The sequence below is a fragment of the Tachypleus tridentatus genome, chromosome 13, assembly GCF_004210375.1.
Source record: "Tachypleus tridentatus isolate NWPU-2018 chromosome 13, ASM421037v1, whole genome shotgun sequence".
Taxonomy (NCBI): domain Eukaryota; kingdom Metazoa; phylum Arthropoda; class Merostomata; order Xiphosura; family Limulidae; genus Tachypleus; species Tachypleus tridentatus.
In genome coordinates this window covers 254,623,199-254,641,887 of record NC_134837.1, presented here as the reverse complement: position 1 = coordinate 254,641,887, position 18,689 = coordinate 254,623,199, and the positions used below count along the sequence as shown (strand labels likewise).

Here is an 18,689-nt window from a genome sequence, read left to right as displayed (position 1 = left end):
GAAGCTCGATTTTGCAGAATGTATTTATTTCAGTTAGCTATGAACCATGACATTAAAGTATATTGCTAAGTCATTTATGACGGGTTATACACAAGTGATAGAGCAGAGACATGTAGATGATTATACATGATTTATGCAACAATGGGAACGTTGGTAACCACCAAGAACCAGTTATAATTTATAATAATGTACAGTATTTATATTTAATATACTTTACTACGTCAGTAAAATAAATGGTCATTTTTCCCCTCTCTTCAGCGTCATATTGTTTTATTTTTGCAGTCAAATCCTTGGTCTCAAAAGTCAAATTTGATATAATAGGTTAAACTGTTTCAAAATCGTATACTCTCAAGGTTTTCGGGTCAGATGTTGTTTCTTCTAAATGGTGATGAATCGTTACATTTATTTGTATGACCTCTAGTTGGTCAATAAACTAGGTTTGACAACTTGGAGTCGTTGACCTTTTTCAGCAAGAATTATTTTTATTCTGAAGGACAACAGTAATAAAAAGATGCTAAGTCAATAATTATTTTGGAATAAGTTGTTTAACTTGAGATTCTCTGTAGCCTAGTGGTAAGCCCGAGGGGTTATAACAACAAAATTCAGGCTTCCATCCACGCTGTGGGCACAGCACAAATAACCTATTGTGCAAATTCACACTTAAACAAACAAGTATTTTCTAACCAAGAATATAGGAGTTAGAAATCTTAGTTATACATGTACAATGTTCTTACCATAAAAACTTGGAAAGAAAATAATATTCGTAATAATCTTATTAATATGTGAGTGCAATACCGAGATGGAGGTTCCTGTAACGTAATTCTTATCACATAAGGTAATTTGATGTCCAAATATTTTCGTATACATTGTCCAGACAGGAACACGTAGACACGTTACTTGATCTGCACGTGCTGCAAAGATGCACTAGACATGTAGATTATTAGTACCGAAGTGTGTGTAAGGTGCCAAGACATCGTGAACTCCGTATACTTAATGAAAGATAAACTATAAAGAAGTGGAAGTGTGGAAAATATGCATATTAAGTAGCAAGATATTTGATCACGTGCTTTCTATCACGCGTGAAATCATTTTACAAAACGTCTAGCGTTTGTTAGTGAAACAACAACAAAATCGTTCAGGAAATATTGTCCAGTAAACACTGAAAAGTTATTCTTGCTGCGTATTTAACACGATCCAGTGCGTTAATATACGTACGAACATCATCTGCGAAGTCTGTATAGCTGTACACGATGTTCGTACGTATATTAACATTCACTGTACCAAATCGTGCTCAACACAGTTTTTTTTTTCTCCGTGATGAAGAGAAACCCACTTGAAGTGCAAATGTATTCTCAAGTCAGCTGGTATAGGTATTAAAATGTTAATTAAAATACAGTACAGAACAACGTTTTGACCTTCTTAGATCGTCTTCGGGTCAACAGAGAGAGTTGCCGTCTTGAGAATATATGTTTGGTACTTTAGTACTTGAACCCTGACGATCGATCATATACTTTGGCTAACTTTGAGGATTTCATCAGACATATTATGTTTCATGTTTTTATTTAATTTAAAAAATCTGGCTCAGCGGTGAGTTTGAAAGCGTATAACGCAACAAAATACAATTGGGTTTCAACACCATTGACTGGCAAGGCACAGGTAGCCCACTATGCTTATCGACAAACAAATTCTACCCGGCTCGTGATCTGAATGTTGCGGATTCGAATCCCCGTCACACCGACCATGCTCAACCTTCCAGCAGTGGGGGCTTTACAATGTGATTGTTAATCCCACTTTTCGTTGGTAAAAGAGTAGCTCGAAAGTTGGCGGTGGGTGGTGATGACTAGCTGCCTTCCTTCTAGTCTTACACTGCTAAATTGCCCCCCAGTGGCTCAGCGGTATGTCTGCGGACTTACAACGCTACAATCCAGGTTTCGATACCCGTGATGGGCAGAGCACAGAGAGACCACTGTGTAGCTTTGTGCTTAATTCAAAACAACAACTCTGTTAAATTAAGGACGGCTGGCTTAGATAGTCCTCGTGCAGCTTTGCGTGAAATTCAGAAACAAACAAACTGCTATTGAAAATAGCATATTAAACCTTTCTTTTCACTGTTCTTAATTTTAACATCGACTTCCTATGAAATTTGTTCATAATGAAGCTTCAGCGTACAGAACGAATGTGTGACTAAAAGCACTGTGACTGGTTTGAAGAATCCCAACAGCACACTAATGTTGTAAACTATATTTATGCGATTTTAATCTAGATAATTGCTGCAAAGCTCGTGACGTTAACATAAAATAAGTTTATAAAAGTAGTCCGAGAATGCCGAGAAGGTTCACTCTGAATTGAAGAATCTAGTAACTTCGACTACTTTCCAGACACGAGTTAAGGCACTCGACTCGTAAACCGAGTGTCGCGAGTTCGAATCCCTCTCACGCCAAACATGCCTACCCTTTCAGCCGTGGGCGCGTGATAATGTGACGGCCAATCTCACTATTCGTTGGTAAAAGAGTAGCCCAAGAGCTGGCGGTGGGTGGTGATGACTAGCTGCCTTCCCTCTAGTCTTACACTGCTAAATTAGGGACGGCTAGCGCAGACAGTCCTCGTGTAGCTTTACGCGAAATTAAAACAAACAAACTAGACACGAGTACATTAATTATAAATACGAGTAAGTTATTAGTTTATTAAGCAGCGATCGAGAATTAAGTGAAGTATCCAATTTATAAATGACTGATCAGTTGTTGATCAAAAATATTGATCAAGTAACGTTTCAATAACTTTACTGAATGTGAGAATTAGTGATTCTGTAAATTAATAAGTTAGTTAGCATTTGTTACATATCAAGAAAGATTTTGTTAAACGTAACTAATGTAATAGGTTTATTTATAGGAGTTTCAATACCTGTGTTGGAAAGTTTGTTTGTGAACTTAGGCCTACAATTTAGCCTGTAGCAAACGTTATTTAAGAAATAAATAAATTAGTTATCATTATATACACTGGACTGTACTTTATTTTCATCAAATAATCCAAAACGAACAATTAGAAAATGTTACAACACTAATAAATTCTCAATTACTTTGATAGTATGTTTAAATGTTATATCAGGGCTAAGAGAATAGTAGCCTAAGAGTTGGTGGTGGGTGGTGATGACTAGCTGCCCTCCCTCTAGTTTTACACTGCTAAATTTGAGACGGCTGGCGCAGATAACCCTCGTGAAGCTTTGCACGAGATTCAAAACAAACCAAAACAAGAGTACAGATAGCTCATCGTGTAGATTTGTGCTTTACTTCAAACAACATAATATATTTCAGTGATACATGCTGCTACTAATTTCGAAGGTGCTGTAAAACGTATAGATCTATTCAGTGGCTTTGTTTTCCACTTTCACAGTGCTATGCAATAAACGCACGCAGCGATTTGTGGTCAAGCGCTAAATGTTCTACATCTCGCGCTATGAATATTACAAATATATTTTTTTAAAATATAACTGTTTTGAGAGACAGGAAAGTTTATTGCAATACGTAAAGGTACCATTAAGTCAGTTTCTTTACTGCACAATTTCGAATTGCTTATAAAACCAAACGTAATAATCAGTCTGTCCCCACATAAATACTGTACGGAAATGTTTTATGCTTCACGGACTTATTGTGTAATATGATCTTATGACGTCATCAATAAATCCAATAACTTGAAGACAACAAGAACTTGTTTCACTGTGCTGCTAAAAAAATCGCTATCCCACCTCTCTTCTCTATGTATAGAAACGCGGTTTCTTATGTTGTAAGTTCACATAACACACCGCTGAGCCACTAGGAGGCATTGTAAGTAGAGAAACATGAATATTCAGAAAGATTACACTTTGTTGGGCACGCGTGGTCGTTGAACTAGTTGAACCTTTAGAGCGTAAAAGGAAGATCTGTTTGTTGTAAATAACAATTTTTTTTTTTTTTTTAAAGTTTTGAACCTTTCCTTTAAATGGCAAAAAAACTTCAGGGACAAAATGAACTTCTAAAATCACACTACATGTAGCTGGAGGTAAGCAATACTGAACAGTAATACCTAATACACAAATATTCATTATAAAGATCAAGTTACAAATATTCATCACAGGCCCGGCATGACTGGAGTGGTTAAGGTACTCCAATCGTAATCTGAGGGTCGCGGGTTCGAATCCCCAACACATCAAGTGTGCTCGTCCTTTCTGCTATGGGGGCGTTATAATGTACGGTGAATCCCACTATTCGTTGGTAAAAGAGTAGACCAAGAGTTGGAGGTGAATGGTGATGACTAACTGTCTTCCCTCTAGTCTTATACTGCTAAATTAGGGACGACTAGCGCAGGTAGCCCTCGTGTAGGTTTGCGCGAAATTCAAAAACGAACTAAGAAACATTCATCACGTAAATAAGTGTGAAGTAAAAAAAGATGGTTAATTAGAATTATTATAAATAGTTACCACTGACTTATTAACGTTATCATTCATTAAATGTTAACTACTCTTTGCAGTATGTTTAATATTAACTAATTCCTACTAACTGTTACAACACACACAAAAAAACACACATTTAAACGATTCAGGTATAAAAGTTTTAAAGTTGCAGTAAGGGTCTGTATAAGTCTAGCTTCGGATTTATAACGCTAAAATCAGGGGTTCGATTCCCCTTAGTGGACACAGTAGATAGCTTGATACGGCTTTGCTATAAGAACAACACACACATATAAGTATAGGTTTGAAAGTAACACACGTGAAAACCGGGTTAGGTTTGTTCAACCAGGGTATCTATCGGAAAAACGTTGCGCACGTAACGCTCGTGCGGCGTTGCGCGAAATGCAATACAAACAATTAAACAAGATCTAAAAGTAAAACGTAAATCTATTTTCAGATTCAACAATAAGTTTGATACTGTAGTGTTGACTAGTATAGTGTGTTGAGGAAGAACGTGATTGATGACTCTCATCTGACACATGTCGTCAGTTGTCAATATACCAATAAAGAAATTTTGAACTAACCAGGACAGATGGTAAATCAGTACCTTTTATGATAATTTGGTAGTGAACAAGATAAAGTAGTGCCAAGACAAGATTTCAGAACCACCTCCTAAATCTGGTCATAAATGTTGTTATTAGACCTTAAATGTGAGTTTTGAGTGCCATATTTCAACGTTGCTTTCAAATGTTTGTTTGTTTGGTTGATTGGTTGGTTTGGATTTTGCGCAAAACTACACGATAGTTATTTGCGCTAACCGTCCCTAATTTAACAGTAAAAGACTATGTGGAAGACAGCTAATCACCACTATTCACCGCCAACTCTTGGGATACTCTTTTTGACCAATGAAGAGTGGGATTGACTGTAACTTTATAACGCTCCCACGCCTAAAACGGTGAAATTATTTGGTAGGACGGGCCTTATGACTTTTGGAATGCTTCTTACGACATTCTGATCATGATGTATTCAGTTTGTAGCTAAATCAATGGTTTAATTGAGGGGAATATCAGTAGATGTGAACTCCTATTAAGCATTGGTACTTGGTTTTAAAAAGCGAAATTAACTTCTACACCACTTGTTGTTTTATTACTAACAATTTTTTATTCAACAACAACTTTTCCACAGCCAAATCGTTTCCCAACATAAATGACACACCCTTAAATGGCCGGGTAGGTCTTACTCCGACCACAATTAGTCCCGAAACTAGGTCTGATGTTAAGTAAATGTTATAAAGAGAAACATTAACAAAGTTATCCTCAGTACCCTGAGCCGAAACAGACTCATCAGTGGCAATACTCTAAAAGCAATATATCTTCTAACAACAATGACTGAATCGCCTCAGTATCACTTGCAATACGTGCGGGTGCGAGATAAACAGAGTTATTTGTCAAAGGCACAGAACCAACAGACACAAGAGGTCTAAATTTCTTCCTAAAACAGACACAAGAGGTCTAATTTCCTTCCTAAAACAGACACAAGAGGTCTAATTTCCTTCCTAAAACAGACACAAGAGGTCTAAATTTTTATTAGTGGCCAAATTAATAACATCGGGTGATCTGGTAAAACTTTGTCCCCATATGGACACGAACGCACCTAGTGTTGCCTCCTTTCAATTTTTCTTTTTCAAACTTCAACAATCGTGACCAGTTATTTTATAAAATTACCAGGCAGGCCTTGATAATTTTGACGAAATTTCATCCCCCTATGTTAAGAATACGAACTAGAGAAGCCAGAATTTTGGAAGAATCCTTAACTTTATTGGATTGAACAGACAGCGGTTTTTTGCTGAGATGGCGGGAATTTGTTCTTATGAAAAGTAGTTTCATGCATTAAAGTGTAATTATTGGAAAGAGTTTCAACATTTTTTTCACCCAAATAAATTCAGAGGTCGTCACTTGTACAGCGTTTAAATTCCTCAATTAGGTATAATTGACTTAATTTGTCGAAACCGTTGCCAATATACACAGAATTACACTATAGATCAAAATGAGCCTCTTTTTTTGTGGGCGAATTTCATATAAGTTTGGCTATCTTGCTTGCGATAGCCTCGAAACGTTGGGTGATAAGCCTTCAGTACTATAAGTCGTATGCTCTAAGAATAGCTGCTTTAACCTTATTATAATCTGTACAATTGCCTAAAGACAAAGCAGCATAAGCTTCTGGAGCTTTACCAGTTAAAACACTGTAATAAATAATGACCATTTCTCGGTGAACCATTCCATTGTTTGGGCAACTTTATTCAAAATGTTAAAAATATTTATCAACTACATTTTCATTAAATTGTAGTACTTTAATATTTATTGAGTTCAAAGTTGTTATTTTGCTTTGATTGATCGCGGTTTAATCTAATTTCTATTTATTTCAGTCTAATTTCTTTCTCGGCTTATCTACGGATTTGTTCAGCCTCGAGATGTCTCTATTTTATTTTCTTTCCACTTCGACACAGGCTTGCTCTTTCTAGGCTTTGAGGTGGGCTTGTTCAAGCTCGATTTGTTTGAATGAGAAACAAAATTCTAAATTAAAAGTAAAATCTTAATTAAAATTAATGTTACATATTACAATTTATTTCGGATGAGCCTCTGATTTATTATGTAACGTACATTAGGTATTAGGATTTCAAATAACCTAGAAATCTGAATTTGAACTAAGAAGTTAATTGAATATTGATACGTATCAAATTTATGATGTTTGCCAACACGATTGATACACAAAATTTACTTTCTAACACGAATATATGTTAATACACAAACAATAATACAATTTATAATAGTTGTTATAAATAATGATTTATGTACAAGAGTTTTACAAACTTACAAATTATATTGAGTCTTCTATCTGGTCTAGAATAGAATATTTTATCGAGGGTCCAGCCTCACGACGAGATAATTAATTCTGAACTGATACTGTTACACTTCACTTAAGCTAGCTAGCTTGGTTGGTCTCACGTCGCTTCTGAGCTGACTTTCTATCGACGAAGTTATTTAATGCTCTCCTAGAAATACTAACGTTCGAAGTTAATTCAGTGAAGTTAAATGGTTTATCATGTTCGAAATCTATTAACGTTCTTGGTCAAATTCTGTAGTTTTCTTATTAATATGCGTTAATTACAATTATAATTGCCGAAGCTCATAGTATACTTACTGTAGCTGACAAACAATAATAATAATTGTCTTTCGGCGCGTCGGTTTTATATACCAATCACGCAACACTCTCGAAATTTCAACAATGTTCGAAAACGTGCTAACCTTTTAGTGAAACAAATATTGTTACTCTCGATAATCTTTTACAAATTTAGAGAACAGGCAGGATTTGCATAATACACATACAACAATATATGTCACATACATCAAACTGAAACAAACGTAGATATTAAAAGAGTATAAGAGTAAATCCGTTATATAATATAGCTTTATTAAATGCAGCCATAGAATTTTCTAACTGGGCGTGCATGACGTATTTCTTTCTTAAATGAAAATTATCTAATGTTAAACATGTTACAAAAAAGGTTTTCCATACTTAATTTTGTGTAAAATAATGTTAAAAAGGCAATGGAACTTATTTCCAATAATTCTGAATTCTGGTTCGATTTGTGTGTTTCACTTCACTAAACAACAAACAAACTGCTCCGGTGAGTTCAATCCTCTTCATTGTGCAGTGTTTTTTGCAGGTGATAAGTTTTCTCACACTTCATTATTTAGGTAATGAATATTTGTATTTAAGATTTCAAATTTTCATGTTACTCAAGGTTTTTGGTTTTCATCTTTGAAGTGTCTTTTCATTTAGGCCTCTGCTAGTACAGCTAGTATGTCTACGGATTTTCAACGCTAAAATCAGGGGTTCGATTCCTTTCGGTGAGCTCAGCAGATAGCCCCATGTGACTTTGCTATAATAAATCACACACACACACGCTTTCCATTTAAAGACTAAATTTAAAAAATATTCAAAAATTCATATTTGTCTTTTTGCTACAAAGGCTGTACTGCTTCAACGACCAGACGTCTCCGAAAAGGATTTCAGAGCATGCGTCCTTCTCAAATTAAAAGTTCAGGTATGCTGAAGATGAATATTCTTCCTTTGTTTTAACAAAAAAGTTTGATCATTTTTTTAAGCTTCTGATGAAAAAGCTCTTGGAGTTCAAGAATCTCTGGCCATTGTGGCCTATATAAGGAGGAACTTTAAGTTTTTGCTTGCATGGGATACATCAGCTAACAATGACTTTCAGGAAGTTAGAAACAGTGCTGTTAGGACTAAAATAGTGGATTTAATTGTAATGAGCATGTTTTATTGGGCAATAGATTTCAGTCCTTGGTTAGCGATGATTGAGTTTTTGTTGTGCACATAGGGGGGGATGATGTAGGGAAAGATAGGTCAAGGGAGTTAATTGATAAGTACAGGGAATTGATAAAAACATTTAAAGAAAAGTGTAATAACTTCATTGTGTCAGGGACACTGCCAACAACTACCTTTGGGAATGAATTTATAAGTATGTTACTAGAGCACAATACTAAACTTAGGTTAATATGTAAGGATGAGTAAAATCACTGTTTACTGTTGTTGGATCAGTTCAATGGAAAAAGGAAGGTTTTTTTTTTATTGGGTGGTTTACATTTAAATGCTTCAGGAACTGTCTTGTTTGCAATTTTCAATAATTCAAGTTAAAGGGAAGTTTTAAACTAGAACTAGATAGCGGTGAGGACCAGGAAAACTAAATGACCAAAAGAAGATGTAGAGAAATGTTTGGGACAGGAAATGAGTATAGAATTAATTATAAGGGTTGACTTAATTGATACTGTTGTAATTCTAAAAGTATAAGAAATAAAATCGATGACTTTAGAGCGCTGTTTGGAATGAAGGATTTTGACATAATAAGAATAACTGAAATATGGTTAAATGTAGACAATTTTGATGGCACGGTTATGGGTTATTTAATAGAGATAGACTACTAAAGAAAGAGAAGTGGCTTTTCTATGTAAATATAATAATGCTGTTTGTTGTCTGTTGTACTTCCATATAACTACCTCGCAGTGTTTGGGCAAAATTTCACCAAAATTGGTATGGAGGTTCATTAGGTCTATGCGGGGAATGAATAGAAATTTTGAGGTTTACACTTTGCGTTTTGTGGTTTTTATGAGCGTTTTTTTTCACCATAAATTCGCCCCCTGTAGATGGAGTTTCGTTAAGGGATACAGACAAATTTTCAGTTTTACACATCGTTTGCGGGTTTTACAGGGTTTTACAGTTCCTGTGAATGGATCTTCACTAAAGTTGGTATGGAGGTTCAGTGGCTTCATGGGAAAATACATACAAATTATTTGTTTTGCATTTTTTGTGTTTCAGTTTTAATGGGCATTTTCCCGTTTTTTACCATTGCTTCGCTCCCATGTTTATGGATCTTCATCAAATGTGGTATGATGGTTTATAGGGTCCATCTAGAGTTAAAGGAAAAATTGAGGTTTCATGTCTTGAAGTTTTTATGGATGTTTTGTGCTTTTTTTTTTACAATTATATAAGCCCCCAGTGGCACAGCGGTATGTCAGCAGACTTGGAATGCTGGAAACCAGGTTTCAAGGAGTGACTTTCAGCTAAGACAGTTTTATTTTTTTTAATAGGATGATCGGTATTTGGAAAAGGTTTCCTTCAGATTTCGTGACGACAATAAATTTAAGTGAGTTTAGGAAAAACATTCATAACTGTGGGTTGACTTTGAGGGATTATTTTATTACTTAATAATTTTAGTTTAGTTTACAAAATGGGAGATCCTAGATGTTTAATAGGTTTCTTGTTGTTCCTGAATATTATTTTATGTTATGCTATGTTATGAAGCAAAACTGATTCTATTGGACAGTTTCATCTGTATGAATACATAATTTTAAAAGGATCCCATTCAGTAATGATAATTATAGCGAAACAATACAGTACGGTTTAATTTCAGTGTAATATTTTTTATGAGAATGTGTGAAATTCATTATCAAGTTTTGTAGCTAATGTAATCGTCCTTACAGTGATTGTAGGCAAGCGAAACTCTTGGCAACAAAGCTTGAATAGCCAGTCCACATCCGAGACTTTAGACTTTGTTCAGTACTGATATAAGTGCTGAGTTAGCGTGGTGAGTTAACACACATTGGAAATTTTAAATATTATGATAACTTTATTTGTAGAGAGTTTAATTTTTATTATTTCTAAAACTTTATCTTTGATTATTTTTATGGCGCAAAGTTTATTTTGTATTCAATAAATTAATAATAATTACAATAAAATTGTAGGGGGAGTACAATTTAATAAACTGCTGATATTAAGATTGGAGACCGGTATGTCAAGTAAAATTGACAGTAAGAATCTCGAAATTTTTAGTGATTAACATTTATTACTTTTAGTTTTAGTACAGATTAGACCGATTTCTCATATAAACTTAACTATTTATAAATTGGGTACTTATACGAAATTTCTCGTGTAACTTATCGAGTGTTAGAGACGCATCAATTTGTAGTAGTATAGTTATTAACTATAATTGATCATAATGACAATTAGAATATCTATTTATTTATGAATCAAATAAGTAAAAAAAGATTAAAATATTGAGTTATGAACTAGACTGCTATAAATGAATGTGTCTCTAACACCCGATATGTCACTGGCAAAATTCTGTACAAGTTAATTAAGTTTTCGGCCTTTTTTGTTTAACTGTTTAGACTAAGTTTTGAAGAAATTTTTGTCAGGCCTTTATTTTAAGAATTTTGCACACTAATCAATTTCAACGTATATAATTCCATAGCGCTTATGTCTCTAATAATAAAGATATATATTTGCAATAATGGTATATGTTTGATTAACTTGATCACAGTTATTAATAATTTGGATATGATGTGATCTATGGGTGTTTTCATTTTTAAGCATTTAAATATTACAAAAATATTTGTTGCTGTAACTGAGCTAATGTAATTTGTAAATGTCTTGATATGTTTACAAGTAACATAAGTTTAGAGATATGGTGATTTTAGGAATTTTGTTCATGATTGTGGTATGCAGCAGTTTATTGTTTTGTGATTAAAACTTGTTAGTACAAGACTATTTCCATAATGACTTAAAAGTATCAGTAATTCAAGTGTTTTAAAATTTCATAAGGTATTATGTGTACTTATGTATATATATATGTACACACACATACATACAAGATTGTATTAAGTTGTGACATTTTGTCTGACACCATATTTTAGGCAATTTTGATCCTTTTTTTTTTCTCCCCTTACAGATGATGAGAAATGAAACTGACCAGCAGACACACACGTGTCTGTCGTGTTAAAACTTGTTATTGAAAAGCAATTTTGATTACTCATTCATCATCAGGTGAATCTGTCAAAATGAATTTTGACGACATCATCTATGTTTTTTTTCTTCTTACTTCAATTGGCATAGGACAGTACATACGACACATTCCTGATCAGTTACAAAGACAGTATATATGCACTGGTGTTGGAGTGTTGCTTGTTTTTCTGGTGTCGAGACTTCACATTATCCATCCTTTAACCCTAACCTGTATGAACAGCATAGTTGTTCTGTATGGAAACAAAAAGTGAGTATGAACTTCTTGTAATCAGTCATTACAGCTATCATTGTGTGTTATATTTATTTATCTTGTAGTCAGTTGTTACGGCTGTCATTGTGGGTTATATTTATTCAACTTGTAATCAGTCATTACAGCTATCATTGTGTGTTATATTTAGTTATCTTGTAATCAGTCGTTACAGCTATCGTCGTGTGTTATATTTATTTATCTTGAAATCAGTTGTTACGGCTATCGTGTGTTACATTTATTTATCTTGTAATCAGTCATTGCAGCTATCATTGTGTGTTATATTTAGCTATCTTGTAATCAGTCGTTACAGCTATCATTGTGTGTTATATTTAGTTATCTTGTAATCAGTCGTTACAGCTATCATTGTGTGTTACATTTAGTTATCTTGTAATCAGTCGTTACAGCTATCATTGTGTGTTATATTTATTTATCTTGTAGTCAGTTGTTATGGCTGTCGTTGTGGGTTATATTTAGTTATCTTGTAATCAGTCGTTACAGCTTTCATTGTGTGTTATATACAATTATCTCTTCTAAATCTATCAAGGATGTTGTATATTTTTACTTTCTTTTAAACACAGATGCCACCTAGTGGCACAGCAGTATGTCTGTGGACTCACACTGCTAAAAAGAGGGTTTTGGTACCTGTGGTGGGCAGAGCACAGACAGCCCACTGTGTAGCTTTGTGCTTAATTCCAAACAAACTACCTTAGACATAGATTATATAATTGTAAATATTGTACCTGTGAAAATGGTTTTTGAGGGGTTTTTTTCCTAGAATTTCAAATAAGATTGTATTATGGTTAAAGGTTCTGTAGTTGTCCATAAAAATTATATATTTTAATGATTGTAAAAAAGAAAGGTTTTTAAGATGATTTAGTACTGCACTAATTACACAGACAAACTGTTATTAATACTCAGTGTTATTAGTGTTGTATAAATTGGTAACTAATCAACATTGAAAATTTTTTGGAACTTCAATTTTTTTTAGCATCATTATCGTATTTATGAGTTGCACGTTAAAGTGTAATAATAACATACTTAACCTTATGCAGTAACTTGTAATCTTATAAACTTGTACGTGTACAACAACACGTGAAAAGAATGTTCTGTTGAAGAAATCAGATGAAACGAACTGCTACCATGAATTTTATATTTAGTCCAAAATTGAAATTAAAAATAATTCCATGAGCCAAAAATTATTTAATAATGGAGTCTGTATGCCCTTGTCTTAATCAAATGAGTTTTGATTTTTATTAAGAAACTAATTAGTTTTTAACAGAGACATTTCTTTTATGATATTTATTGTGCATTACGAGTAATTGGAATGTATTACGTATGTGTAAAAGTGTTATTTATTAACACAATAGTCCAAGGATTATTTTTATAGTTGAGAAATTATCTTCATAACTACCATAGTAATTTGTGATTATTTTCAACATAATTGGTGGATTCTTTGTGGCGTATACATTATGAAATGTGCACAAACATTAACCAAACAACATTTGTTTGGTTTCACCTTCTTAAGGTCTTTTATATAGAGGGAACAGATAGTAGTTTTGATTAGATTTGAATATCTTCAGGTCCTGTGGTGGACGTGGCCATACGTATCAAAAATGTGTCACACTCGGGTGTCAGTTATCATGTCATTCATTACAGTACAGAATTAAACTGGATCCTCTTTCAGTTTTTAAAAATTTTGATAATGATATGGATGAGAAGGTATAGTACCAGATGAGTGAGTGGCCATTGCATGCTCTTAAAAGGAATGCATCAGGTAGTACCCTAAGTCAATGAGTTACACCCACACCAAATCTGCTAGTTGTATTCTCCATGCAATTGGTGCTATTACTGTAACCTTCTGTGGCAAAGCAACAGGTGGGCATGATGCATATTTCACCTACTTAAAGACATGAGTATTATGAATAATTAGGCTTTCACTGTATCACTAAAGAAAGTCTGACTATATTTAGATGTTAGTAGAAACAATCAGTGAGCTAGATGGTGGAATACTTATTATATGTGACTCATGTATAACTAATATCATGATAAAATTCATTGATGGGATTGGTGAATAATTGCAAAATTAATATGCAGTCATAGTAGGTTTCATCAAATGATGCAATATGTGAACAGATCAAATAGTTGTTCTACCCCTGATTTAGTGTATTCTTATCTAATGAAAAAGATTATATGTAATTTTTTTTTTCCCCATAGATACTCTCATGTCATCAGTTTCTTCTTATGTTTTGGTTACCTGGCATTTTTTCGATGGGCTTCACACTTTGGGCTTCCTTCACCTCCTGCTCATACTAATGCTGTACAGATGATCATGACACTGAAGGTTATGGTTTTGTTTCCTATTGGACGAGATACTAGTTGTGTAGCAAAAAAAAACTTTTCAAAGATGTTACATGTTATTGACTGTTTCGGCATGTAACCATTGTGTCATGTTTAAAAATAGTTAAATTATGTTTTTTCACTGAATTGTCAGTAGTTGAATTGTAGTTATTTAGGGCACTAATATCAAAAATTGTTTCCAGATCTATTTGAACATAATATGAAGTAATAAAACAAAGTTATGTAAGATGTTTCTAGGCTATCATAATAATAAACAAAATGGCAAGGGGTCATTGTTCAGTTGAGGTCCACTCAGCATTGTGACCAACTGCATCACGTGTACAGTACTGTGTAAAAGTGTTAGGACAAGAGAATATTTGTTTCCATTTTATGGACTAATTATTCCATGTCATTACAGAATGTTAATTTCAACATTATGATAATGTTTCACTGATCCATGTTGACAGTTGAATGAGTGAGGGTGAGAATACTTATCATTCTTTAGAATTCTGATATACTTGTATAATAATAATATTAAGGGTATATCATAAGGGTTCTTGAATGAATATACAGATCACATTTAGGGTCAGTGTCTTAACTATATAGGTAGAAACTAGCAAGGATATATCACATTGTACCACTACATGCTAGAAGAAATCAGTTTAACAGCATTCCAAAAATAAACTTTGATGAAAACAGTTTTTAAAACTATATATTAAGTTTTATTGTCATGCCATGGCCCCAGAATAGATGAGAACTGTCAGTAGAGCAGATAATTCACATACAGTTACAACAGAAAGTGTTCGTACCCCTGTGTCATGAGTAGTTTTTTTCTAATAACTGAAAAAGTATCATGATTAGGATAATGAAAGTATAGTATATTATAAATATTATATTAACACATATCTACATAAATTGTTATGTAAATTGAATGACAAATAAACTGTTTATAAACAAATAACCAAACATAGGAGGGACAGAAAGTGTTTGTGCATCTACTTTAATGGTCAGTTGTGTAGCTTTTCAGGTGAATTACTTGGCTCAATTTCTCCTCATAGCTCTCCATGATCATTTGACAGTACTCAACTGGTATTTTCTTCTATTCTTCTTTATAGAAGGCCTCCAACTCTTGTAAGTTTTTCGGATGATGCTGATGAACCCTGGTCTTCAACTCATGCCAGACATTTTCAATTGGGTTGAGATTGGGTGACTGTGATGGCCACTCCAGAATGCTTATATGGTTCCTCTGCAACCAGAATTGCACATATTTTGAGGTGTGTTTAGGGTCATTGTCGTGCTGGAAGATCCAACGACGCCCAAGCCGTGAGTTCCAAGCATCGTTCTTGATACAAGTGCCTAATATTTCAACGTACTCTTCTTTTTTCATGATTCCGTTAGTGCAGTAAAGGTTACCTACACCAGAAAAGCTGAAGGAACCCCATAGCATGATCGAGCTACCTCTGTGTTTAACTGTAGGGATGGTGTTCTTTGGAAGATTTCATTCCCCCTTCTTACGGAAAATATTGCGAACATCATTGTGGCCGAGCTTGATTTTAGTCTCATCTCACCAAAGAATACTCTTCCAATAGGTAAAGGATTTATCTACATGCTTTCTTGCATACCTCAATCGTGCTTCTAAATGAACAGGCTTTATATATGGAGTTCTACGAGGACGGCATGCATTGAACAAAGAAGAGCGTAACATATTCGTAACTGTAGAGGTGCTTACTTCAACCCAGATTCCCTTACCAATTTCTGTATGTCATTACGTGTTAAAAGAGGGTTCCTACTAACTTCTCTGAAAACCTTCCTCTTGGTTCTCTCTGGAATTTTGGTGGGGCATCTGGAACGAGGGAGGTTAGCAGTTGATCCTGTAAGTTTAAACTTGGCAATTATGCTTTGAACAGTAGATTTCGGCATATTAAGTTGTGTAGCAATACCAGAAAGAGACACACAAGATTTGTATTTGACAATAATTTGGTTTCTTAAATCACTGGACAGTTTTTTCCTGTTCGCCATGATGACCGATCAGATAATGACAGAGATGGTGCTAAATTGCCAGAAGTATATTTTTTGTTGGCTAAATTCCAATAATTATGAACCCAGTGTCTAGTTCTGGGATGGTATAATGTAGTTTATTTGCCAAACCAAACAAAATTTTACAGGAATATCAGTTTTTTCACACGTTCTGAACTGTACGAACACTTTCTGCTCCTCCTATTTTTGGTTATTTGTTTATAAACAGTTTATTTGTCGTTTAATTTGCATAAAAATTTATGTAAAGTCATGACCAAAAACTACTTGGGACGCGGCAGTATGAACACTTTGTGTCGTTGCTGTAAGTGCATTACATGATGCTGGTTGGACTCTCTGATAAATTGCTACAGACTTGTAATCCTTTCCAAACACTGTCAAGAACGTCCAAGTTCATGAAACTGAGACAGGTAAATTTGAAAGTATGAAAGGAAGAGGCAGAACACCTAAACTCAATGATACTGATGTTAAGTATCTTTGTTTATGAAGCCTTCAGGACAGAAGGAAGACTGTCACTGATCTCAACCATGAGATATATGACCATCTACTGAATGACAGAAAAGTGTCCAAATCTACAGTATCAAGAAGATACATTGAGAATGGAATACTTGGGCATGTATCAATTTAAAAAAAAAAAAAATCTGTACTTTGATCTCTAAGTATTGTGAAGAGACTAACATTTTATAAAAATTACCAAAACTGGAGTGTTGATGGTTGGAAAATGGTGTTATGGATGGATGGGTCCAAGTTTGAAAGGTTCAAAGCATAGATTATATATCCAGCAGAAGAATTGTGTAAGATACATACCTCAAGTGAGTGATTGTTTGGGTGTTTTATCTGCTAAGGAGAGTGGAAATATTTGGAAAATAGGTGAAGTAACGGACTAACACAAGTACTTCCAGACACTGATCCATCATAGTGTACACAGTAGTTTGTATGTTATTGTTAAAGGATTCTACTTCCAATAAGACAATGACCCCAAGCACTCATCCAACCTGTTCAGAATTACTTAACTAAGAAAAAATCTGCTGTAGTCATTCGAATGATACAATGGCCTCCACAGAACTTTACTCTCTACCCAGTTGAGCAGATCTGGGATTTGGTAGATCAAAAACTTGACAAATGAAAAGTTACTTTCGAAGAAACATTATGGGAATGTATTAGAGACATTTGGAGTAAAATCCCAAAGGACACTTTGATTAAATATGTTGCAACAATGCCCAAAAAATTGTATGTAGTTATTAAAGCAAAAGGGGACACACAATATATTAACTATTTGCTGAACTGAAGCACTTCTACTGAGTTTCTGTTGTACTAAATGGGAAGATTAATAACTTTCTGATGTTTCACATGTGATTTACCTTCCATTGTTCTTTAAAGTAGACTTAAATCTAATTTAGACTTTGTCCTAACACTTTTGCAAAGTTCTGTATTTTTTCTCATCCTTGTACATATTGATAAGAATATAAAAACTCTTACATCATGAAGGAGGACACTATTTCATAAATTTCTGAATCTGACAGGAATATGTTTGTACATATGAATAAGTTTTAAAGTGTATTCATAACTCTTCATATTCACATTACATCTTTTCAAGTCCACTATCAAATGAACCACACTTGTGAAGACACTTTGTGTTTGATTAAATACATTTTAGTTTTCCTTCTGTGCTCTATTTTTAACATAATTATATCTGTGTAAAAAAGTGAACCAAAACAAATAATGTGTCTTGAGTCCTGTACAATATTATGTAATTTTTTTATAAAATTATTTTCTTTAACTAGTAATTAAAACTGTTGGTGCTGTGTCATTCCTAAGCATTTGATGATTATTTCATAATCACACTAGAATTTTGTTTTGACAACTCTGATGTGCCTCTCATGCAAATGATAACTTTTTTTATTCCAGTTTAGACTTTTTAATATCACAATTCATGTTCTTGTCTGCCGTTACTACTGTTCATATTCTTTATTAAGAGAAACGAACTTCAGTAGAATGAGCTTCTTAGGATATTGTCAGGAAATATGGAAATATTACTTCTGAAAGATATACCTGAATTGCTGGCATAAATAGTTAGTAATGAAAGTTTCAATTGAGGCTAAATTTAAACAGCAATAGCATTCAGAATTGTTGGTGTAAATAGTTAGTAATGTAAGTTTCAATTGAGGCTAAATTTAAACAGCAATAGCATTCAGAATTGTTGGTGTAAATAGTTAGTAATGTAAGTTTCAATTGAGGCTAAATTTAAACAGCAATAGCATC

The 18,689-nt window shown here is 33.9% G+C and overlaps 1 protein-coding gene across 5 annotated transcripts in view; it reads left to right on the top strand.

The window, feature by feature from the left end:
- Window positions 1-18,689, top strand: part of frj (membrane bound O-acyltransferase domain containing farjavit) — a 59,897-nt gene that overhangs the window by 27,366 nt on the left and 13,842 nt on the right. For 2 of the 5 annotated variants that reach the window (XM_076474812.1, XM_076474810.1), the window contains exons 2-4: window positions 10,486-10,589; window positions 11,733-12,053; window positions 14,271-14,397. In XM_076474812.1, coding sequence (XP_076330927.1) covers window positions 11,842-12,053; window positions 14,271-14,397 — 339 coding nt within the window. In that variant the 5' untranslated portion in view covers window positions 10,486-10,589; window positions 11,733-11,841. Of the gene's footprint in view, window positions 1-8,513; window positions 8,532-10,485; window positions 10,590-10,661; window positions 10,813-11,732; window positions 12,054-14,270; window positions 14,398-18,689 lie in introns of those variants that run through there. The other 3 variants (XM_076474811.1, XM_076474809.1, XM_076474813.1) reach the window with 3 other exon arrangements.